This window comes from Juglans regia, chromosome 5, assembly GCF_001411555.2.
Source record: "Juglans regia cultivar Chandler chromosome 5, Walnut 2.0, whole genome shotgun sequence".
Taxonomy (NCBI): domain Eukaryota; kingdom Viridiplantae; phylum Streptophyta; class Magnoliopsida; order Fagales; family Juglandaceae; genus Juglans; species Juglans regia.
Window position 1 is genome coordinate 1,802,897 of NC_049905.1, and position 24,285 is coordinate 1,827,181.

The 24,285-nt window shown below is 34.9% G+C and overlaps 3 protein-coding genes and 1 long non-coding RNA gene across 4 annotated transcripts; 3 read left to right on the forward strand and 1 right to left on the reverse strand.

Moving 5' to 3' along the window:
- The first annotated feature begins 382 nt into the window (after window positions 1–382).
- LOC108987746 (uncharacterized protein At1g28695-like) lies at window positions 383–3,620 on the forward strand. The gene is made up of 3 exons (XM_018960739.2): window positions 383–579; window positions 700–1,098; window positions 2,816–3,620. The coding sequence occupies exons 1-3, from the start codon at window positions 466–468 to the stop codon at window positions 3,347–3,349; spliced, it is 1,047 nt and encodes a 348-aa protein (XP_018816284.1). The 5' UTR covers window positions 383–465; the 3' UTR covers window positions 3,350–3,620.
- Window positions 3,621–6,439: 2,819 nt separating this feature from the next.
- On the reverse strand, window positions 6,440–7,837 carry LOC108987890. The gene is made up of 3 exons (XR_001995594.2): window positions 7,777–7,837; window positions 7,611–7,688; window positions 6,440–6,523 (listed from the first exon to the last, which is right to left on the reverse strand). It is a non-coding gene; the product is annotated as an uncharacterized LOC108987890 (long non-coding RNA).
- A 2,255-nt stretch (window positions 7,838–10,092) lies between these two features.
- LOC108987480 lies at window positions 10,093–11,985 on the forward strand. Its single transcript, XM_018960408.1, has one exon. It carries the CDS (start codon window positions 10,093–10,095, stop codon window positions 11,983–11,985), a length of 1,893 nt encoding a protein of 630 aa, XP_018815953.1.
- A 3,047-nt stretch (window positions 11,986–15,032) lies between these two features.
- Window positions 15,033–23,308, forward strand: LOC108989961 (2-dehydro-3-deoxyphosphooctonate aldolase). The gene is made up of 15 exons (XM_018963752.2): window positions 15,033–15,204; window positions 15,434–15,477; window positions 15,590–15,687; window positions 16,187–16,283; window positions 17,342–17,407; window positions 18,491–18,550; window positions 18,671–18,745; window positions 18,854–18,938; window positions 19,206–19,264; window positions 19,888–19,932; window positions 20,565–20,663; window positions 21,018–21,065; window positions 21,230–21,277; window positions 22,148–22,228; window positions 23,049–23,308. Exons 2-14 carry the CDS (start codon window positions 15,442–15,444, stop codon window positions 22,202–22,204), a joined length of 873 nt encoding a protein of 290 aa, XP_018819297.1. The 5' UTR covers window positions 15,033–15,204; window positions 15,434–15,441; the 3' UTR covers window positions 22,205–22,228; window positions 23,049–23,308.
- Window positions 23,309–24,285: the final 977 nt, after the last annotated feature.

Genomic DNA, 24,285 nt, shown 5'->3' on the forward strand with positions numbered 1-24,285 from the left:
CACACCATTTTTATTTAAAAAATATATAAAAATAACTATTTATTTATTATTATTATTATTTTAATTTAATGGAAGAAGTTTCAAATTCTAATCTTTTTAAAAGTTAAAAGTTATGTCAACTAAGTTACTTACCTTTAACATAATTATTCTTTATTAACAAAATCTATATTTTTATAAAAAATTTATTTATTTAAAATTTATATATAACATTATTCGATCATTCTAAATTCATAAAAATTATTTTCCGCATATCATATGATAAAATTATTAATGAGAAAATTAATGACCATTGGTCTCACTCCTCCGCCACATTGAATGAATTTCTACCTAACCCACCTCTCTCTCTCTCCCTCTCTCACATCTTTACACCGACAAATAGCTTGATCTATGCATTAATCTATACAGTATATATACATTAAAAAAAAAAAAAAAAAACATCAATTCTTCCAAAAGGCTAGCAGACACATGGATTATGCAAAACACTCTGTTGGAAATCCTGCGCTACTCTTGTTGTTCTTCATTGGTGTCTTCTATCTCTTTCTTTGGTCTTCCTCCATCACAAACGATTCCTCAAACACAGTAAGTATACATTCATTCCCGCTTCTAATTTCTTCATTCCGGCCACAAACATGCATGGGTTTTCAGAATTTTACTTAGAAATTAAGTCAATCTCATGTACTAATTCCTGCGCTCGCGCAGACCACCGACATTCACGCTCCTCATGATCAAGATGACCTCGAAGAAGCTCTATCCAAAGCTTCAATGGCGAACAAAACGGTAATAATCACCATCGTAAACAAGGCCTACGCGGAGCAAGACGTGGGAGCCGACACCACCATGCTGGACCTGTTCCTCGAAAGCTTTTGGCTTGGGGAGGACACTAGATCACTACTTGACCACCTGTTGCTCGTTGCCGTAGATCAGACAGCCTACAATCGCTGCGTTTTTCGACGGTTGAACTGCTACAGATTGGAGACAGACGGTGTGGATTTTGGGGGAGAAAAGATTTACATGTCCGAGGATTTCGTCAAAATGATGTGGAGAAGAACCCATTTTCTCCTGGAAGTTCTCAAGCGTGGCTACAGCTTCATCTTTACGGTACGTGCGACATTGATATTACTTTATTGTTTTTAGTGCGGCATGCAGTAAATATCAGTGCCAGAGGCTCGGAAGTCTTGAAAGTAATTAATGTACAGCCAGTAACAAGTAGTGGTGGCTCATGGGATGGGATGGCCAGCGGTGGACATCCTCTCATTCACATGAAACATTAATTCATCAATATTATTCATTATTTATTACCTTATATCAAACATTTTATATAAAAAAAAAAAATATCAGATATAAAATGTAAAGTGAATTGATGAACAACGAAATACTTAATTCATAGATCCCTCCAACTCATGTCATTGCGATGGTTTTGTTTGGGCATGCAGGAGTCTTATGCCTTAAGACAACGGCAGGTCGGATTAGTTTTTTTTTTTTTTGGTTCAATTTGGTTTTAAATGAAGGAATTGGTGACCACAAGAGTATTAGTTTAGTGGTAATAGGTATAAAGAAAATTTTATTATCAAATTAGTGTATATAATAGTAGAGTATACCTAATAAAATACTTAAATTTGATTTGATAGATAAATTTTAAATTTTATAAATTAAATCTTATTTGTTAAGTGATGTAGATAGTATGTCATACACACAGACTTAAAAATAAAATAACTATAAATATATATATATATATATATATATATATATAATGTCGTGTGGTTTGGCTGACAAGAAGACATGCATTTTAAGGGAAACTGAATTATATGAATAATACTACTCATCATCTCATGATATGATATTATATTATATGATTAAAGATTATTTATTATATTTTACTTATGAACTTATTATTTAATACCACATCATGAGATGATGAAAGGATGATAAAAAAAATAATGATGAGTAGAATTTTTTGAATTACATGCTAATGGTATTAGTCACGTGACCACTCTAGAAAGAGAGAGAGAAATTATTCCTTACGGAGTATCACTTCTAGCTAAAGAAGAGATGGCGATAGGAGAACGAGCAAGCACACATATGAGTCGCTAGTAAATTCATGTACGACTAAAGAAAAAAAGTATTAACGTGGGGGCACTTAATTATTCTCAGACCATATGTCAAAAAGATATATATATATATATATATATATATGAGGTATTGCATGACCTAGCTAATAGTTTTTTTGTTGCCGACAGCTAGCTATCCATGATGCACCCAATTATTGCTACATTGTTGTTCGATTCGATCTGAATTTTATTTTAAGTAATGTTTGTCGCGTAATTATTTTAAAAAATTAAAATTTATTATTAAAAAATTAATTTTTTTATATAAATAAACCGTATTTATTATTTTTTTAAATAGATTATACGACTCTTACATATTCTATAATTATAAATTTACAAGTATCATTTTTTTTTCATTTTTATTGTATGTGCATATTTGAATTGAATGATTGATATTTGGCTCTTCACCATGCATGGCCCAATAAAATGCATTCTAATAACTGTGCATGCATGCAGTCCCAATTCCAAAAGAAAAATTTGTTTCTTTCAACTATTCATTATTCAGAAGTTGTCGTGGCCTCTGGGCGACAATAATCACTATAAAAATAATTATTTATAACGAATTATTTATAATAAAAATGAACTCATTTTAATAAAAAAAATATCATTTTTATCGGAAATAAGATTCTTAATATTCAACTTTGAAGATATATATATATATATATATATTTTAATCTCTTGTGGCTAATGATATATATATTTTGCAACAGGATACTGATGTAATGTGGTTAAGGAACCCATTTTTAAGGCTAAGCAAAAACGGAAGCGAGGATCTCCAAATAAGCACCGACGTGTTTCTCGGTGATCCGTCGCCGGAAAAACAACTTATCAACACCGGATTTTACTATGTCCGATCAAGCAACAAGACAATAGCAATGTTTGACAAATGGTACACCATGAAGGAAAACTCCACGGGACAAAAAGAGCAGGATGTGTTACTAAACCTAATACAAGCTGGTGGCATAATCAGAGAACTAAACCTTAGTGTAAGGTTTCTGGACACCGTTTATTTCAGTGGGTTTTGCCAGAATAGCAAGGATTTCAGGGCAGTGACGACCGTCCATGCCAACTGTTGTCGGAGCATCAATGCCAAGGTTAAGGACTTGAAGGTTGTCCTTCGTGATTGGAAACGATTCAAGAAGATTAGTTCCTATAAAAGGCTGGCCAATGTGACTGCTAACTTGGTGTGGTCGGGTCACTTTGGATGTTGGAATTCTTGGAGATCAGTACGTAGTTATACATAAGACTAGTAGCCTTATATGAGACACTACTTATTAATTATATAGTAATGCTACATACAGTCGTGGAGTACGCAAGCGTCGTGTAGTTGCTTTGAAAAAAATTAGGATTTACTATTAAAAAATTAATTTTCTTTTTATGTAAGTTTCGTATTTATTCATTTTTTTCAAAGTGATTATGTGGCGCTTGGACACTCACGATTGCAACTATCATTTCTCTTAATTGTAATATTGTTGCAAAAGCAAATAAGACCAATTTGTTTAAATCATTGTCGTAGAATTTGTTTTTTATTTATTTTTTCATATGCATATCCATATTTTGATCGTTTCAGTACAATAAGTAGTGTGTTTACCCATCGACTTGTAAATAAAAAATTCTTTTTTGTATTCAGTCTCGATGAGAGCAAATATAAATAGAGTTCAATGTATTTAAAGTTTCTCATTCTTAGCCTCATATGAAACATTTTACACGATTGTTATTAAATTATAAATATTATATAAAGTTATTTAATATATGTTACGTTAATGACATGATCTAAGATAAAGAGTATAGTTACACACTACAAGGGGAATCACCTTTACCAGCGATTCACTTTCTCTGGCAAAACCAACAAAATCGCCGCCTCTCACCTATCCTAGCGATTTATAAATCGCTGGAAGTTCGTCGGTATTAAAGTCCCATTTTTTATCTACTCCAACGGAAGCTAAAAATGGTTAGCAACGATTTTCTTTCCCAGCAATTTTTATTTGTTGCAAAAAGTACCTTTGATCGCCGCAATTGCAAGATCCGATTCAGTTGTTAATCGTTGCGAAAGATTAATTACAACGATTTAATATTGTCGCTAAAAGAGGAAAAATCGCCGGCAATATACTTTCCCAGCAATTTTTTATAATCGCCCAATTAATTAAACGGCTTCGAAATAACAATTGCGGCGATAATAGTGCACCGGTATAGATCAATACCAGCAATGTAAAAATCGCTGCTAATAGAATAAATCGCCGCTAATGTGAGATCTATTCCAACGGCTTAGTTAAATCGCTGCGAAATCTTTTTTGCAGTGAATAATATTCGCCGCAAATACCATATGGTGCTGATAAACTGTATTTCCTGCGATATATAATCGCCGGAAATATGTTTTGTGTACAAAAACTTATTCCCGGCGAAGTTTAGTTGCCGGAAAAGATATTTCAAAAAATTTAAAAAAAAAAAAATCCACAAAATTAATCCTAATAAACTATACCCAAGTTGTACTTCATCTTTTTTTATCAAACATATATCCATTCTATTGTTCAAAACTAAGGAAAACAAAAGATGACATATAATTAGTGCTTTGTCCATTATTTTTGCAATTGCAATCACCTATAATGTTCATGGTCTAATCCACTGCACTTAACTCCATAAAAAGTGACTTTATCTAGAGCTTTTTAAAGATAGAAATGACTGATTTATTAGATGCCACGGTTTTGGATTAGCTAGTGATAAATTGTACTGATCCAAGAACTCCTACTCCAGTTTTCATATTATAAGTGCTATGGTTTTTGGATTAACTCTGTAATCTACATTAATTACCCAATGCATTAGTGCAAAATAATTTTCACCATCCCTTTTAGGCATTCTCTTCCAGCTCAACTGTAATGGTCAAATTTCAAAACCATGAGCTTTCTGTTGACATAAAGGCTAAAAGGGATGAAGTCTCTTTTGTAGGGATGAAGCAAGCAGAACAGGGACAATTTGAAAACATTGTACATAAGGTAGGGGATCAATGAAACCTCTTGGAAACCTGGAGGACGGTTTGAAGAGGAATCCACCTCGTTAGCACTCCTAATCCATCTCAAATTTAATAGGCACTTTCATCTCCAATACACCCTTATCAATCACCAAACAAACAAGAAAAATTTTCTTCTGGAGATCCACTGGCCATAACTTTTCACCAGTCTCTCTAGTGTACTCATAGTTTTACATAATTTGAACTCCACATATTTAATTTTATGTGTGGACTATGCCTGCCTCTCCTGATGTTTGGGATATGTCAGAAAGTTTTCTCCTAGCTTCAAAAATACATCTGCTCCCTGAGGTTTGTAACTCACATAACATATAAAGCATTTCATTTGAGGTTAGCGATTCACACAACATCCAACATTTCATTAGTGTGTCATTAACTTCATTGACGGAATATCACGTTCTCAAAATAGATTTCCCTATAATATAACCAAATGAGTGAATAACAAAGCAATCAAAAAAGAGAAAAAAGAAAAGGCAATCCCTATACAATGCAGTTAGATGAGACGAAAATGAGAATAATTAATGACCTTAAGGAGTGAAATTTCATTTTTAACATCACGAATCTGGTTAACTGAAATGTAAGTCCACTTATTTGGTTTTGGTCTTGCCAACCAATGATTCTTCAATCTCTAATGAGAGGCACCAAGTTTTAATCAATTATCAACGTTTTTCTAGTTTTTGAATTGAAATCATCAAAATTGTTCCGCCAAAATAGTATTATATAATTTGTTCTGTATTTATCTATTTTAGTTAGACTTTGCACCAATTGAAACAAAATTCTCACTCAGCTGCTGACCGCATAATACATATTTATAAACAAAATGCCTTGTTTGAAAACTGGTAACATTGAGCATCAGAGACCAAAACATTATTTCAAAAGCCAAGGCCCAATTTTAATGTAACAAATGAGATGTGTACCTCTTGCAACTGTGGCAATACTTTTCCTTCAGAAAACAAGTCAATTACAATGCCTGACATTGTTGCAAGCACATATTAGTGAAACCAAAACAAAAACCTTCCTTCCTCATGGACGAAATAAGTAAAATATAGACTTTTCTTGAGATGGAAGTGGAATAAAAAGACTTGAAAATTATATATGGATTGCAAAAGAAAATCCTCCTTCACCATTATTTTTTCCTTTCTATGAGACAAGTAAAGAGGTCAAGAGACACTACCAAGAAGGCGTACAACCCATCCAACAGTGTTAAAATGAAACAGTAGGAGGTGAGCTAGGAAATACAAAAAGCTAGGCGGACAAGGATCTTACCAGCATATCCTTCAGAAACATTAACTAATTGTGAAAGGGCATCACTGATATGAACATTAAGGATGCCACCAGCTACAGTATGTTTCTCAAGATATGACAGCCCAAGATATTCTCTTGCTTTATCGATCAACTAATGAAAAAAAAAAAATCATGTAAGGATGTAGTCACCTTGGGAACAAAAAGCTTGAAGCATTTAAATGATACAGATATGGTACTAGAGAAAGAATATATTTGGATTTGGTTAAGAGTTAAAACACTTGAGACCATTGTAATAAAGATGGCATTCCTTCTACGTTGACAGAACACTATACAACACCACCGTTATAACCATAAAAAATTATTGCAACTTCCTTTTTCCTATGACTACTGTAGATAACAATTGCAATTTAATAGCCACAATTGTACTTGCACCTTAAAAAAAGGATGAAAATTACTGTTAAATCCTAACATTGTCTCACATGTGGGTTTTCAAATCCTATAATTAATAAATTCCATGGGCTTGTAAATTATGCATGCTACCTGAAATAGGTCCATTAATCCTATTTAATGCATATCTTAGATGTTGATGGAATAGACTTGGTAAAGTAGAGATAATATACATGCAGCCCTCTACAGCGTGCATGAACCAGAAACAGTGCACATTTTTCAATCCCAGTGCTAAGACCTGTTAGTCTCAATGTCTTCTTGCCTATTTAACATTTCAATCGATCAAAGGTACTGAAAATTTGTAGAAGTTTATAGATGTATGTGGTATGCAAATATGTGCTCTTTATCAAGATATTGAAAAAACTACATGAAAAACAATCCAATGCCTTCCAATTATCAGAGTTTCTGGGTGGTATAACTAGCACATTGCAATGAGTTTCCTCTAGGCTCCCTCTTGAAAATTAGTTGAAGAGAAAAGTAATTTAAAGCATTTTGAGCTTGAAGTTGGTCCCAAATGTGTATATATATTTATATATATAGCCTCAAGTAACTTTTTAATTAGTAAGTTCACTGGTCTTTGGGGGTCTCAAATCTAAAAGTATATTACTGACAGTAACCATCTAACTGACACATTGCAAGACCAACAATAGGCCTATAGAAAAGCAAAATACAGACTTCATATAAAATGAAGTTAATTTATTAGGAAGAAACCAGATCATGATGGAAATCATCATTTTTCTTAATATATATATATATAAGTCTACTGGAAAAGATACTTAGGGGTTCCTTACAATTCCATCAATCTCCCAGCCATCAAGTTGCAATGAAGGCCACAAGTCAAGCATTAGCCGAGCAGTAGTTCCACCACCCTAAAACATTTAGAATAATATGAGTACAGTTCTGGAAATTACATGTTTGGTTCAGAAAGAACGTATCAATGCCATTCCCAACAATTACCAAACCAAAGATGGCAATGGGACCTTTTGGAACAATAGCAGGCAAGCTAGCAAACTCATCCTGCATAACGAAACATAATCCATGAAATGAATAGAACTAATTAATGAATTAATTAAAAAATGCAAGTGCACACATACACATAGATATTTTAAATATACGTAGAAAGTTAAAATAAATGAAAAGCATGCAGCCTCCTTACACTTCTATCCTCCCTCTCTCTCTAAACAGATACCCAATGCCAAAATCTTGCCCTAATCTGATACCCACATCAACATGTATACAAAATCCCAATACACAAAAAAATCTTGTACAAGAAAGGACCTGCTTTTAGATTCAAACATCTAGAAATTAGTCTACAAACAAAAAGGCCAATTTTTGTGAAGTAACTAGCACGGATGAAGGGGGAGAGAACAGAAAATGAGTTGCAGAGATACCTATAGTGAAAGCAAATCACTCTGAGACGAATGATGGAGGCATGTGATTTTGTATGGAGAGGAAATGACAACCCAAGCTTTCGCGAAAGGAAAATTAAGTGGAGGAGTAGAAGCTTTGTGCCCTGATGTCAAAAATGGAGATGAAGTCGTGTGGGGGTGGGTGGATTTGCAGGTAGGCGAAAATGGGAAAGAACGTACGTCGAAGTGGAGAAGGGTGGAAATGACGAGGATCCTAGCTTCCGCAGAAGGGAAATGAAGAGGACTACATAGCTTTGTACCTTGATGTTGAAAATGGAGATGAAGCCGTGTGGGGGTGGGGGGATTTGCAGGTAGGCGAAAATGGGAAGAACGTCGAAGTGGAGAAGGGACCTGTACTAGGGAACAAAACAGGGGGAAAAAATAAAAGAAAATGCGTTTTGGCACCCAAGAGAAATGTTCCAACGATTTTCCTCCGTTGCAACACATTGTTTCTTATTGCAGCGATTATTTTCGCCACAATATAGTAAAAAATCGCTGCAATAAAGAAAATATTGCACCACTGAATTTGAATTCAAAGTCGATGTGAATAAGCTACGACGATTTTATTTTTGCCGCAAATAGTTACTTATTGCGGCGATTTTTTTTGCAACAAAATAAAATAGGTCATTTTTCTCATAGTGACAATATAATGATGTGGTACATTTTTTAAATGACTCTATAAGTCAATTATTCCTTAATGTGTGGTTTGGATATAGTGAGATGAGATGAATATTGTTTTGAGATTTGAAAAGTTGAATTGTTTATTATATTTTGTGTGAAAATTTAATAAAATTATACTGAAAATATGAGATGAGATGAAATATTTTTACTATCCAAACAGAGTTTAAAATGTCTCACGCCAACTAATATTATTAGAAATGATAAAATTTAGAAAAATGATTTGTATAGTTCTAGATATGCAAGTTCTATATAATTCTATTAGAAGAATATATAAATATAAGATTTACACGAATAAAATTATTTTTTTAATAATAAAAAAAAATTCTAGATACGATGCTTCCATATTCTAAAGATGTATACGACGTTATTTTTAAAATTTAAGATTTAAATTGATGGAAGGATAGCAGTAGTACATGATTCACAAGCGTCCTTGATTTCAACAGATAATGCCCGATTCTACATAAACGACATGTGTAGTGTGAGTTTATTCCGAATAAAAGACAGAATCAGTGAACAACGTTAGTTCCCCGATCGCGTCCTCTATGCTCGGCGTCCTTGGAAATCGATAGAATTACTCGCCGGAAGAAACGGGCTCGACAGTGTATTGAGAAATAACTGAGAGAGGAGCGGAACATTCATAATTCATTGTCCGGTGGCCGGAGGGAAAACTCGCAACAAAAGAGAATGCACGGTTGGTTGAATGTTGGGGGCCGGCTGGAAAATTCAGGGCCAAGCGCATAAAAGTGTAATGGCTAAAAGTTAGTTAGACAGTTAGTTAATAAAGAGAGAGCAGTCGAGATTGTTAAGGGGTTTAAACGGGGAATTTCATCTTTAATGAAACGGTGAGTTTTGTTTAGTGTAAGGGAATAACGGTTTTAACTGAAATGGGTTAAGGTGGTGAGTTTGTTACATTTCAATATGGGGCGTTTTGATCACTCGAGTGTTATAAATACTGAGTGTATTGTAATTACAGAGTATCATCAGAATCAATAAGGCAATTGTTTTGGAGGTTGGAGGTTCCGAGAATACCTCTTCCGAGAATCAACAAAGGATTATTGGGTTTTTCTCAATACTGTTCATGTTATTCTCTCTGGAGTGTTGTTCTTACATTCGGTTGTCTAAGTTCTGGGTAAATTCACTAGTTTACCCATAACAATTGGTATCAGTAGTACTCGATCCTGTGATGGCAGACGGCACACATGGAGCTCTGAAGAATCAGCAAGATGGATCCCAGAAGCAGCAAGAAATGGTGCATAGACAGTTGGAGAACCATCAACAATGCATTACTGCAATGTCAACAAGGTTAGAACAAGTTTTTGATATGCTACGATCTTTGGTTGAGTCTTCTAGTGTTAATACAAGTGAACCTAGAGGTCATGAAGATAGGGCAATCCAGAGAAGTTTTCGCTTGGATTTTCCACGATTTAGTGGATGTGATCCTGTTGGATGGGTTTTTAAAGCTAATCAGTACTTTGATTTTTATCAAACACCATTTCATCAAAAATTAATGGTGGCCTCATATCATATGGAGGGTGAGGCGTTAGTTTGGTACCAAACTGCTTTTAACTCAGGTCAGTTCAATTATTGGGAGTCATTGGTTATGGCAATGCAAGTGAGATTTGGGCCATCTGCATATGATGACCCAATGGAGGCATTAACCAAGTTAAAACAGACCACATCTGTTACTGGGTATAAATCACAGTTTGAAGCCTTGACAAATAGGTTGATAGGCTTGTCTGAGAAGCATTTACTTAGTTGTTTTGTGAGTGGTCTGAAAGATGAAATCAGGTTACTTGTGAAGATGTTCAATCCAGTGAATCTTGGAGCTGCTTTTGGATTGGCAAAAATCCAAGAAGAGTACTTGTCAGCTATTAAAAAACCATGGAGAGGTGTTTCAGCAATGAGTGAATCTATGGTGGAAGGCAACAGATTCCAGAAGCCTCATGTGGCAGTTAAGAGAATTTTTTCTTCACAAATGGATGAAAAAAGGAAGAAAGGGTTATGTTACCATTGTGATGAAAAATGGAACCCCACGCACATATGTAAGACTCCCAAAGTGTATCTGTTACATGTTGAGGATACTGCTGGTAGTACCTTAGAAATACAGGAGGAGGGAGATGAGACTCTAGTGACCAATGAACAATTAGTGACAGAAGAAGAAGAAGGGCTGGAGGTGTCCATTAATGCAATATCTGGCTGCTCTAACAATAATGTCATGAAGTTGTTAGGCAGGATTGGAAGTTGTGTGGTTGAAATTTTAGTGGACTCGGGGAGTACACATAATTTTTTGGATCCATTGGTGGTACAAGCAGCAAAACTTAAAGTACATGATGATTTGAAGTTACAAGTGAGAGTAGCCAATGGTGACAAGTTGGTAAGCAGTGGCAGTTGTGAAGAAGTCATCAAGGTTCAAGACTCAAAGTTTAGAATTCCATTTCATGTGTTAGCCTTGGGTGGTTGTGACATAGTATTGGGGGTTCAATGGCTAAAGACCTTGGGGCTAATCTGTTGGGATTTTAATTCCATGTCTATGAGTTTTACAGTGGGGCAATCCAAGATCACCTTACATGGGTTGAAGTCTGATGGCATGAAGCTTCAAAATGGAGAGGGCAATTTAAAGTCTGCGTTGGTGAGACAGCAGGGTTGGTTTTTGCAGCTGAGAACTGAGGACTCAATAGAGAAACCTGGAAGTCAGGTGCACGAGGTAGAAGAACTATTACAAGGGTTCGAGCATGTCTTTGCTGAACCTGTGGGTTTACCGCCCATAAGATCTTTCGATCATCATATTCCTCTTAGAGAGGGAACTGGTCCTGTTTCAATCAAGCCTTATAGATACCCTCATTATCAGAAAACTGAGATTGAGAATATTGTTCAGGATTTGTTGAAATCTGGGGTGGTGAGGCCAAGTCAGAGCCCCTTTTCTTCACCAGTGCTTCTTGTTAAAAAGTCTGATGGTTCATGGAGGATGTGTGTGGACTATCGAGCATTAAATCAAGTAACCATCAAGGATAAGTTCCCCATTCATGTGATTGATGAGTTACTGGATGAATTATATAGAGCAACAATATTTTCCTAGCTGGACTTGAGATCTGGATATCACCAGATTCGAGTTAAAGATGTGAATATTGAGAAAACAGCCTTTAAAACTCATGAGGGGCACTATGAGTTCTTAGTAATGCCTTTTGGGCTTACTAATGCTCCTGCTACATTTCAAACTTTGATGAATGATGTGTTTAAACCTTTTTTAAGAAGGTTTGTCTTGGTTTTTTTTTATGACATATTGGTTTACAACAGGAACTTGGTGGACCATATTGCACATTTGAGATCAGTGCTAGAAGTTTTAAGGCAACATACACTCTATGCAAAGAGGTCAAAATGAAAGTTTGCAATGCATGAAGTTGATTACCTCGGCCATATCATTTCTGGTTGTGGTGTTAAAGCTGATCCTTCCAAGATTATGTCCATGATTGACTGGCCTATTCCAAAATCCTTGAAGGCCTTGAGAGGATTTCTCGGACTTATTGGTTATTACAAGAAATTCATCAAAGATTATGGATCCATTGCTGCCCCATTAACAGTGTTGTTGAAGAAAAATGCTTTCCATTGGACTGAGGAGGCATCTCAGGCCTTCCAACACTTGAAGAAAGCTGTTACTAGTCCACCAGTACTCAGATTGCCTGATTTTTCTAAAAGCTTCACTATTGAGTGTGATGCTTCAGGCTTTGGGTTAGGAGCTGTTCTCATGCAAGACAATCAACCTATTGCTTTTTATAGCAAGGCATTAAAAGGTAAAGCATTACTTTTATCCACCTATGAGAAGGAGTTACTAGCTCTTGTTTCAGCTGTAGCTAAATGGAGGCCTTATTTTTTGGGGACTGTGTTTAAAATAAAGACTGATCAGCAAGCTCTTAAGTACTTACTAGAGCAAAGGGTTGGCACAGAAACTCAACAGAAATGGCTTCTGAAGTTGATTGGCTACGATTTTACTATAGATTACAAGAGAGAGAAAGAAAACAAGGTAGCTGATGCTCTTTCTAGGAAGTCTGAAGAACAATCAGCAACCTTAGCGCTTATCACTTTTCCTACCTCTCTTTGGGTGGAAGAATTAAAACAAAGTTATCAACTTTGTCCCATAATCCAAGACATCTATGAGAAGTTGCAACAAGGATCAGAGGGTCCTAAGCACTTCACATTACAACAAGGCTTGTTATTAAGGAAAGGGAAATTTGTGGTGGTTTCAAATTCACCATTCAAGGCTAAAGTATTGCATCACATTCACAATAGTCCACAAGCTGGCCACGTGGGCTACCATAAAACACTACATAGGGCCAAGTTGGATTTCTACTGGAAAGGAATGCGCAAGGATATTAAAACTTTGGTTCGAGAATGTGAAGTATGTCAAACATGCAAACATGAAAATGTGCATCTAGCTGGCCTTTTGCAACCTCTACCTGTTCCTTCCTCACCTTAGGCAGATATTTCTATGGATTTCATTGAGGGTCTTCCTCTTTCTGGTGGTTACAATGTGATTTTTACTGTGGTGGACAGATTCACCAAGTTTGGACATTTTTTTCCCTTGGCACATCCCTATTCAGCAAGTAAAGTAGCTCAGGTTTTCTTCTCTGGTGTCTTTAAACTGCATGGGCTACCTTAATCAATTGTATCAGATCGTGATGCTATTTTCACTAGTAATTTTTGGAAGGAGCTTTTCAAATTGCAAGACACTTCCCTCAATTTCAGTTCTGCCTATTATCCTCAATCGGATGGGCAAACTGAGGCCTTGAATAAAACTCTTGAAGGGTATTTGAGATGTTATACCAGTGACAAACCAAATGAGTGGAGTTTGTGGATTCCTTTGGCTGAATGGTGTTACAACACCACTTGTCACTCTTCCATTAAAGTCTGCCCTTTTGAAGCACTTTATGGATACTTACCTCCTAAATTGGTTTCTTATGTAGCTGGTACCTCAGTCAATCCTGCAGTAGACTAGCAACTTAAAACCAGAGAACAGCTTTGGTTAATGCTAAGGGAGAATTTGCTGAAGTCACAGAACAGGATGAAGGAGTTTGCAGATAGAAAAAGAACTGAGAGGAAATTTCAAGTGGGTGATTGGGTCTTCCTTAGATTGCAGCCATACAGACAGAAAACTGTCTCCCTACACCACAATCTGAAATTATCTCCAAGGTTTTTTGGACCTTTTCAGGTTTTAGGAAGAGTTGGGACAGTTGCCTACAGACTCAACTTGCCTCCTTCTACAAAGATACATCTTGTTGTACATGTGTCATGTTTGAAGAAAAAGTTAGGTCAGAATGTGATTCCACTTCCTACACTACCTCCTTTGGACTCTCAAGGACAAGTGCAACCTGAACCTGAAGTGATCTTACAAAGAAGAGTGAAGAAAATCAGAAACCATGTTGTCACAGAAGTATTGGTGAAATGGCTAGGAGCTCCTATTGAAGATAGTACTTGGGAACTTCTGTGGACATTGAGAGATTGTTATCCCCACCTTGTGGGCAAGGTCCTCTAGTGGGGAGGATTAAGTCCTTGTGGTCAAGGACTTTGTTAAGGGGAAGGGGATGTAATGGCTAAAAGTTAGTTAGACAGTTAGTTAATAAAGAGAGAGCAGTCGAGATTGTTAAGGGGTTTAAACGGGGAGTTTCATCTTTAATGAAACGGTGAGTTTTGTTTAGTGTAAGGGAATAACGATTTTAACTGAAATTGGTTAAGGCGGTGAGTTTGTTACATTTCAATACGGGGCATTTTGATCACTCGAGTGTTATAAATACTAAGTGCATTGTAATTACAGAGTATCATCAGAATCAATAAGGCAATTGTTTTGGAGGTTGGAGGTTCCTAGAATACCTCTTCCGAGAATCAACAAAGGATTCTTGGGTTTTTCTCAATACTGTTCATGTTATTCTCTCTAGAGTGTTATTCTTCCATTCGGTTGTCTAAGTTCTGGATAAATTCACTAATTTATCCATAACAAAAAGACAGAACACGGTACCATGGATGATGGATAGCAACTGTTGCAGCCTGATCATGCACTGCACAGCTTAAAAAGAAGAAAGAAGAATAAAGAAATCAATGACTCTTAACTCAAGTGCAATTTCACTATGGAAATCGAAGGTGCATTCGGAGAGAGAGAGAGAGAGAGAACGCAAGGACAATATTGTCATTTCGTTGTTGGTGAAACTCTGTTGATTCACTTGGACCGCTCACTCTGTCACTCCAGTGAGATCTGTCTCTTCTCTCTCCCCCTCTCTCTCTTTCGCTCGCGCATCGGATCAATCAGGTATGGACTGATATTATTTTCTATTCTTCAGATTTGCACCGCAAAGAGAGCTCTTAGATCGTGTTCACTCTGATAGACAAAAATCACCGAATTTTCTTTTTCGCTTTACACTCTGGTTGGTTGCTAAGAAAATGCAGGAATAGTTACGATGATTTGGCTTCATTGAAGTTTCTCTCTGGTTTTTCTTTATTTTATTCTGAATTATTGCTTCTCTTGTATCTTGGCATAGTGGAGGAGATGGATTCATCCGCAGTGCTATTTAATCAGCTCAAGGTTTGTATTGTTAGCTTCTTTGACTGTCTATCTCATTAAAAGGACGTGTGTTGGATCATTTTCATGTAAGACGAAATCCTCATACTTTATTTGATTTTGCAAATCTTAACAGACAGCGGAGCCATTTTTCTTATTAGCGGGTCCCAATGTAATTGAATCTGAGGAACATGTTCTACGAATGGCGAAGCACATAAAGACTGTTGCATCAAAGTATGCTTCCTCTATTTCTGATCTAATCTGTCGTCTGCAACGGGAAAGTAATGCATTTAAATGAAATGGCGTAGTTTTGTTCTGATACAGAAATAAATTGGTTGAGAAAAATTACAACCTTTTCCTTTGTTCTATGTAGATACAGAATTATTTCTTTCTTTAAAAGTTGTATCACATAGGACTTTTACTTGTAATTGGTACACCAGACATGAAAGTTGTATCACTCGTTAATTTAGTTAATGATTAATGGAATTATATTAAAAAGAAAACCCAAAATGGCCTTGATACTCGCTTGTATGTTCAACTGTATTACATCCAAAAAGGTGAACTTTGAAATTGTACCTCTTGTTTTTTTTCTTAGTAGCTTTCTACAAGTTAAAGGCAAATAAATTATATTCTTTATCTATTCTATTCAAGAAATTCAGCTAAAGAGATTCAATTTGATTGCTAATTAAACATGTAGAGTTTCTGATACAGAGTTTGTTTTTGAACCATGTAGAGTTGGGCTACCTCTGGTTTTCAAGTCAAGCTTTGATAAAGCTAACAGAACATCCTCAAAATCATTTCGAGGCCCTGGCATGATTGAAGGCTTGAAGGTTTTGGACTCAGTTATTATTACTTTGTTCTCACGTGTTGTTTTCTTTGAGGTTTGAGTCTTGATACTGCCAGATGTCTCATACATAATGAAAGGCAATATCTGTATACATTTGAAGTTGTGGGAATGAAGTTTGAAATTTCGGATGTTACTTCTCAAATGTTAGGACAACAAAGTTTATATGGTAACAGAGTGAGGAGTTCATCACCGATAAAAAAAAAAAAAAAACAGAGAGAGGAGTTCATTGAGAACTTGCAAGATACATGCAGTTAACGAAGGCTGGATCTGCTCGTTGAAGTTATAGTCAGGAAGCAGTAAATGAAATTAGAGATATTTTGTGAAATATGGAGAATGTTCTAGAAGAAAATGTATATAGGCAAAGGAAGAACTATCCATGAATATTAAGACCAGTATAGGTGCAAATGCATGCCTATTGTATATAGCATATAACACCAGATCATTTAAGAATAACAAATATTTCAAAGCCACCGAAGTTTACATCGGAGTCAATTCATTATCCTTTTGCACCAGGTAAGGCTGAGTGCTGTCATCTTTAGGTCTGGAAGTTTCTTTCATAAAAATTATGGTTGAAATGTCTGTGTATCACTTGTATTAGTTTAAAGTACACATTGCTCAGATCACTATTGCCATTATGATATACATTAGATAGCCGTGAACATTGGATATGAAATTAAGAAATTAAATGTAGGCTCTAATTTGAGTTTCAAACAAAGTGCTGGGTGATTGGATGCATTTTTATGCGTCTTGCAGTTTTTCTATGTTTATTTATGATACAGTACTCATTAAAAAATTGTTTCTAATAAAAGGTTGCATAGGAACCATGATTGCCTATCTAGAATAGTATTTTTCTTGAGTAAAAAGGAAGAACATTATCTTCTTTCTGTACATGGATTAATTACACTGAGATTTAATATTGAAAACCCAGTAAAATTCCAAGATTAAAATTCTTTATCTGCAGATTAAAATTCCAAGATTAAAATTCCAATATTGAACATGCATATCTAGAATGGTATTTTTATTTCTACTCTTTATCTGCAGATACTTGAGAAGGTAAAACTAGCGTATGACATTCCTATAGTGACTGATGTCCACGAAGCTATCCAGGCAAGCTTTTGTTTTACAGTGGTAGCCGTGTTCCTTCTGTTTTATTTCTACCTGGATATCTCTTTACATATGGCGGCATCCATATTTGTTGACCGGATTTACACTCTTATTCAATCAATATTGGATAATAGTTTGGCATAATATCCAAATTCATCCTGATTATTTGCTGCTTTCACGATGACGTGTTTATATTTATTTCATGATCTTCCCTAAGCAAATGATAATAGCCATCTTTTTTGGGATGATAAGAGTGAATTGCATGTTTCTTTACATAAGATGAAGTCTCGGTGAATTGAACGGGGGAAAGAGGAGGGCCGAAATAAAAAATTGTGATTTATGTTGACTAGGAAATGCATTGATGTGAAAACTTCACTGGATTAGTTGTGTACCTCAGGAGCATTTGTGCTTGTATACCTGTATGACTAAGGTATGTTTGGCAAGTGAGAGTACCTCACTACTATTCTTTACTTTATTATTACTTTTTACCTACTTTTCTACTATTCATTACTTTTCACCTACTTTTTACTACTATTCAATATTTTATTATTACTTTTTCATTACTTTTTCACTACTATTCACAAACATTCTCAATACTTCTCAACACTTCTCACTACCCAAACGTACCAGTCTATGCATCTATTTGTGTAAAATGAGGAAAAAAAGAGCTGTGACCAATGTTGTATTGTACTTCAATAGTAGGAAATCTTGATTTTGGACTTGTGCAATATCCACCATTAGAAATTCTACAGTATTCTAGATCAATACAATTGAGGAAATAGTCCTAACAAGACTAAAATCATGAAATTCCAGATCTAGCCCTCTACAGGAAATGCTGTATCCCTGAGACAATAATACAATTTGAAAGTTGCTTGTTACTGCCACAAATGAAAGCTCTATGTTGATAAATCTTAAAATCAAACTAAAGACGGTAACTTAAAGCCTTCTGGCATGGTTGCATGAATTGTTGACACCTATATTTCTTAAGGAAAAGCTACTGCCAATATAAATAACCTGCAAAGTTTGGAACTGGTGTTGTTCACAATGTCAAGGACCCAATTTAATAAGGTTTTTATCTTTTGCCAGTGTGAACCAGTTGGCAGAGTTGCAGATATTATTCAGATTCCAGCTTTCTTATGTCGTCAGGTTAACATTTTTTCAGATGAACATTTGGTGTCCATCCTTGATCAGAAATTTTTTCTAGTTTAATGGATATGTGACCTCTTCTAATCCAAAACATTTATTTATTACCTCTTATAATGACAGACAGATCTTCTAGTTGCAGCCGCAAAGACTGGAAAAATTGTTAATATTAAGAAAGGCCAGTTCTGTGCTCCTTCTGTGAGTATTTTTATCAACCTGAAAAATCAGAACCTCTGTTGACACGCATAAAGCCTTTATGCTTCAATATGGTACTGTTCTAATTTGTACATTTTTCATATTTTGCAGGTCATGATAAATTCTGCTGAGAAGATTAGATTGGCTGGAAATCCAAATGTGATGGTTTGTGAAAGAGGAACTATGTTTGGTTATAGTAAGTTTTCTGGTTTTGGCTTCAAATTACATAGAATATTTGCTTGTGCTAGTTGCAGTCCCTCTGCAATATAAAGGCTTAATTGGAAGCTAATATAATTTGTTTTGGGTCCTTTATTTTCTTTCAAAACATTTGATAATTTAACACTGCTCTATACTTCATAAGGTTATGAATGGTGCTTGTAGTTGGAGTTTGGATTCAAGTCATTGATGCATTCCTGAAATTTTACTTGCCAGTTTGATCATATACCTGGTTGTTGTTTTGCAGACGATTTAATTGTTGATCCTCGCAATTTAGAATGGATAAGAGAGGCCAATTGTCCTGTTGTAAGTCAAACTTGCTTAGTACCTTCAAGGTTCTAAATAGGCCACACTTACGAAAAAAAGGGTTCTAAATAGGCCTTGAACTGTATGGTGAAGATTCAGGCCATTTTCTTTCTTACATACAATCCATCTCCGTGTTAGTTTTGCATCAACTTTTCAACAGTTAAACTAAAGAGAATTGTATATCTTTTTTTGATAGGAATAACCGCATCAGATCAAAAGAGAGCATTGCATGTGCACATGCAGACATATTCTTAGATGGCTCGTAATCTTTTCAATAACTCTGATTTTTACATCTTACATTCCATATCAACAAAAATGTTTCTAAAAAGACTAGATGGAACTGTTAGGAAGACTATCATACTATGTATGCATATCTTTTTTAAAATGTAGGAACAATAGCTGGTTTCACCTGATGCTGCGCATTTAAAAATTTTGACATTTAAGTGATTGTTTAAAATGATCTTTAGTTTGCACATGCTTTCAAAGATCTATTCCTTTGACATAATCCTTGTTTTTTTATTGGCATGCTCAGTGATATTTGCTCTATGCTGCCTATATATGTATGTGTGTGTGTGTACTATTGTATGGAATACCGTCCAATCTGATTATGTGTTCCACTACAGGTAGCTGATGTCACACACTCATTGCAACAGCCCGCTGGGAAAAAGGTGTGGATAATCTTGATTTGGGCAGTTACTTCTCTGTGAATTATGTAGAGGACCTTGTTATTCATCTTGAAAGAGAAATCATGAATGGCGTCAGTTTTATATATGCCTACGTGGGCAATCATTTATGGAAAAGAATATAGACATTTGGAATAGAATATACTGGTTTTATGTTGTAATAGGGATACTTGCAAGAGAAAATGAATATTTTAGGTATTCGTGGTTGATGGTCAATGTTCAATTAACATTTTAGACCCATGACTTCTCTAAAAAGAAAAAAAAAAAAAAAAAGAACAAGAAAAAAAGCATTTGATCCTCTGTTAAGCTTACAGCCGCAGGGTGTAGGGTATCGTCCTCTTCAACTCAAGTCTTTCATATGAAACCAATATCTTCTTGATGGCATGAATTGTGCCCAATGATTTTTTCCTTCCCCTGTTTGTACTGATACCCTAACTGGAGCATTCAATTTTATGTCATGCTTTTCATTGCCATGTTTCTATGCTGTTCTTATGTGACAAGATTTTCCCCTGTTTTAGTGCCATAAAAAAATTACAGTAGGATGTCATCTCCTAAACTTGCTTTTGCTTTTCCTTTTTTCCCATATCAAGGGGTTAAACATCTGTTTTCTCGTATAGCTGGATGGTGGAGGCGTTGCCAGTGGAGGTCTTCGTGAACTGATACCATGTATTGCAAGGACTGCAGTTGCTGTTGGAGTGGATGGAATTTTCATGGAGGTAGGGGAATCTGCTGAAAGCTGGTTATGTTCTGTCCATGTGAAACTAGAATGTTTGAGTGTTAGTAATCAAGTTACTGGCAGTACCTCCTGCATGTCAACACTGTTTCTTCAAGTATGCCAGAGAGGAGGAACTGTCTTCAGTAAATATTCTCTTTTGTCTAGTATATCTTGAATGCTTAGTCACATGAGTGCGATATGAATTATGAACAGCCTTAGCTTTTAGATGTATGACATTGTCATTTTTTTGCTGCTGTTATTATTATCATTGTTATCATTGCATTGTTGTTGTTATTGTTGTTGCTGCAGTTGTTGTTGCTATAATTATTTTCTAAGAACTGCTATGGGTGCTTAGGTGCATGATGATCCCTTGAATGCGCCATGTGATGGTCCCACTCAATGGGTGAGTTTTATCTATAACCTTCACGGATTTATGGAACTTTTCTATGAGACATTACTCCCTTTTGAGGTTTCTTCTGTATGTAGAGATTTTTTTATTATTATTTTATCGAGAAGAGTTATATTGAAGCTCTGAACTGGTTGGTACTTGGTTGTTTTTGTAAATAGCCTTTGCGTCATTTGGAGGAACTTCTGGAAGAGCTTGTGGCAATCGCTGTAAGTCTGTTGCCATGCTCATTGAGTTTTTATGATAAGTCTGTTGCCATACTCGTGATGAGTGATAATTCTTATAATTTTGTGTTTTAATGGAGAAGAACTCTGTTCTTGAGCAATGCATGTACATGGGAAGCATGAGATCTGAGTCATGTCGTGCGCATGTGGTTGTTGAAATCTTGGTACTGCTGCAGTTGTCATTGTCATATGGGCGGCTGACCAGATCTTTAAATACATTGTTAATAGATTAGACTATTCAGCTTATGATGTTACTCTCTTACTTTATGGTCTTAGATAGTGCAGAGTTCTTATATCTTCTGTAGTATAGAATACATATGTGTTATATTGGGTAGATTTGATAATCAGTAGATGCCCAAATACCTATGTTGTAACTGGTCTCTAGGGACTCAAGGAATGGAACCATATAACACTGAAATTTCACGTTTGCCACCATCCTCTCTTGCATGACATTGGAATACTTAACTAAAATTCACGAGTCAGTTGTAATCATAACTGGCTGGGTGGCACTACGAAAATTGGAGCCAATGTTACAGAAAAATATGAAACCCGAGACAGTTTCATTTCAGGAAATTCTAGAAATAGCTGTTTTCATTTAACCATAAACTTAATTTCGTTGTTGCTGAATGACAAAAACATACTTAATCGGTTTTGTATGTGAAATCAAATTAAATAATGCAATCTGTCGCGGGTGTCCAAATAGCAAATACACAATTTTCATTTTATCTTTAGGAGTTCCTTTTTATATAAGTCTATCTTTCAGAATCTTTTAGCTGGGACTAATTTAACAATGCCCCTCCACTCACCAAAAGCTCAATATTGACGTATATGTTTTCCTCTTTTCACATCTTGTAGAGGGTAAGCAAGGGGAAGCAGCACTTTAACATTGATCTCACGCCATTTCATGATTAGAAAGACTAAAAGCTTCTCTCAGTGGTGAGTACATACAACCTTTTTTCTTTCCCTTTTTTAGTTGTTGTTGGTTCTTTGGTTTTTCCTGTTTGCTAGAATTATGATTATTTTGTCTGATATAATACTTAAGATATACCGTTAAATATATATATATATATATATATACATATATAATACTTAAGATACTACAAAATTATTCTAGGTCAAACCAATCAATCTCGGTTCATGATTTGGAGGGTTCCAAGACTATAAAGAGTGTGACCCAGAATAAATGGATTATTACTGGAGTTTCATTGCCTTTCTTATGTCAGAATTTGTCTTGCTTTCACTTTCAGTGTTTCTTATAGGGTTTCAAGTTCTTCGACATCTTAGGCTTTTATTGGCTTAAGTAAAACCTTTTTTAAAAAAAAAAAAAAAAACAAATAATGATGTAAAAACACAGACTAGTTTAAAAAAAACAAAAAACTAATTCGTATGGTTTTAATTTATTAATTCCTTTATCAAGATCATGCAACCACTGAAATCCATAGAAGTAGCTGGTGACCTGATGACTCTCATTTTGCTTTTTGCTGGAGGGAATTAGATGTAGGAACCTGAGGGGGGTCTGTTTAAGACATTGATTATATGAGTGGAATTATTAAACATTATTGCATTTTCGGTATGGTCGGTCTGTTTACATGACCCACACAATCTTTGTAACATAACAAGTTCCACGCTTGCCAACATGAAAGGTTACATGGAACTTATGCTAGCTGTGTACAAACTTGATCTGCAATTCTTTGGTATCTGATGCTATCCCCTGAAATTCTGCCATTTTCCCATTTATGATATCTGTTTTTTTTAGACTGCTTTGTTTGCAGTTTGAAGGATGCAGACCAGAATGGAAGTTAGTCAAAGAAGCTGACACAGAAATGGGTGGAAGATAAAATCTATAACCTATATGTTGTCTTCACTTACTGTTGGTCGTTTTACATGAAGCTTTATGAGTTTTTACATGGAATTTGAAAACATTTTTTGCACAGTATATTTATGAATTATTCTCCCCACAATAATTCAGTTGTGGTTGAATTGTCTAAACATGAACGAAATTATTATTTTATTAAATTGCAGGTGTCATATATGATTAGGGGTGTAAATTCAAACCGGAAAATCGGTCCAGACCGAATCGGACCGGTTCTTAAAATGTGAAAACCGGTCAATTCCGGTCTGGTTCCAGTTTAGGGATTTTTTGGACCGGACCGAACCGGACCGGTTGATAAAAAAAATATTTTTATATATAAGTTTTATACAAAATATTATATATATATTAAATATTAATATATATAAGTTTTATATATAATGTATAATTATAAATTTATACATTAAATGTTAATTTATAATTTCATATATATATATATTCATATATGAAATAGTTTCATATTATAATTTATAAATTATTACATTAAATGTTAATACAATATATAAGTTTATAAATAATACTAATAGTCTAATATAGATTATAGTTATACTTATAATTAATACTAAAAGTTTATAACTAATACTAATATTAAATATATAATTTATAACTAATACTAATATATAACTTATAACTATAACAATAGTCTTAAAAAAATCAGAAAATCGGACCGGACTGGAAACCGGTAAAACCGGAAGTACCGGTTTAGGAGGGTAACCGGTGCGTAATCGGTTTTGGAAAATACAAAATCGGTACATATCGGTTCGGTCTTAAATTTTGTCCAAAATTGGATCGGACCGGACCCGTTACACCCATATATATGATATGTTCTTCTATATGAAAATCAGTTTGCAAAACATACATTTCATTTAATTGACTGGACAAAACTTAATTTGTTAAAAAATTTTAAAATTAAAACCTCGTATCAATCAAGTTTTGCCACGTGTCTATTTAAATATTGTCGTCAACTTGATGTGTCTATTTCTGCTCTAAGGGTGCGTTTAGATATTGAACTGAATTGAGTTGAGATGATAAAATATTGTTAAAATATTATTATTTATTATTATTATTATTTTAAAATCTAAAAAAGTTGAATTATTTATTATATTTTATATTGAAATTTAAA

Coding starts and splice junctions, on each gene's coding strand:
- LOC108987480 (XM_018960408.1), top strand. CDS start 10,093: ATGGCAGACGGCACACATGGAGCTCTGAAGAATCAGCAAGATGGATCC.
- LOC108987746 (XM_018960739.2), top strand. CDS start 466: ATGGATTATGCAAAACACTCTGTTGGAAATCCTGCGCTACTCTTGTTG. Junction 580..699: donor CAAACGATTCCTCAAACACA/GTAAGTATACAT, acceptor GCGCTCGCGCAG/ACCACCGACATTCACGCTCC. Junction 1,099..2,815: donor GCTACAGCTTCATCTTTACG/GTACGTGCGACA, acceptor ATTTTGCAACAG/GATACTGATGTAATGTGGTT.
- LOC108989961 (XM_018963752.2), top strand. CDS start 15,442: ATGGATTCATCCGCAGTGCTATTTAATCAGCTCAAG. Junction 15,478..15,589: donor TGCTATTTAATCAGCTCAAG/GTTTGTATTGTT, acceptor AAATCTTAACAG/ACAGCGGAGCCATTTTTCTT. Junction 19,933..20,564: donor AACAGCCCGCTGGGAAAAAG/GTGTGGATAATC, acceptor TTTCTCGTATAG/CTGGATGGTGGAGGCGTTGC.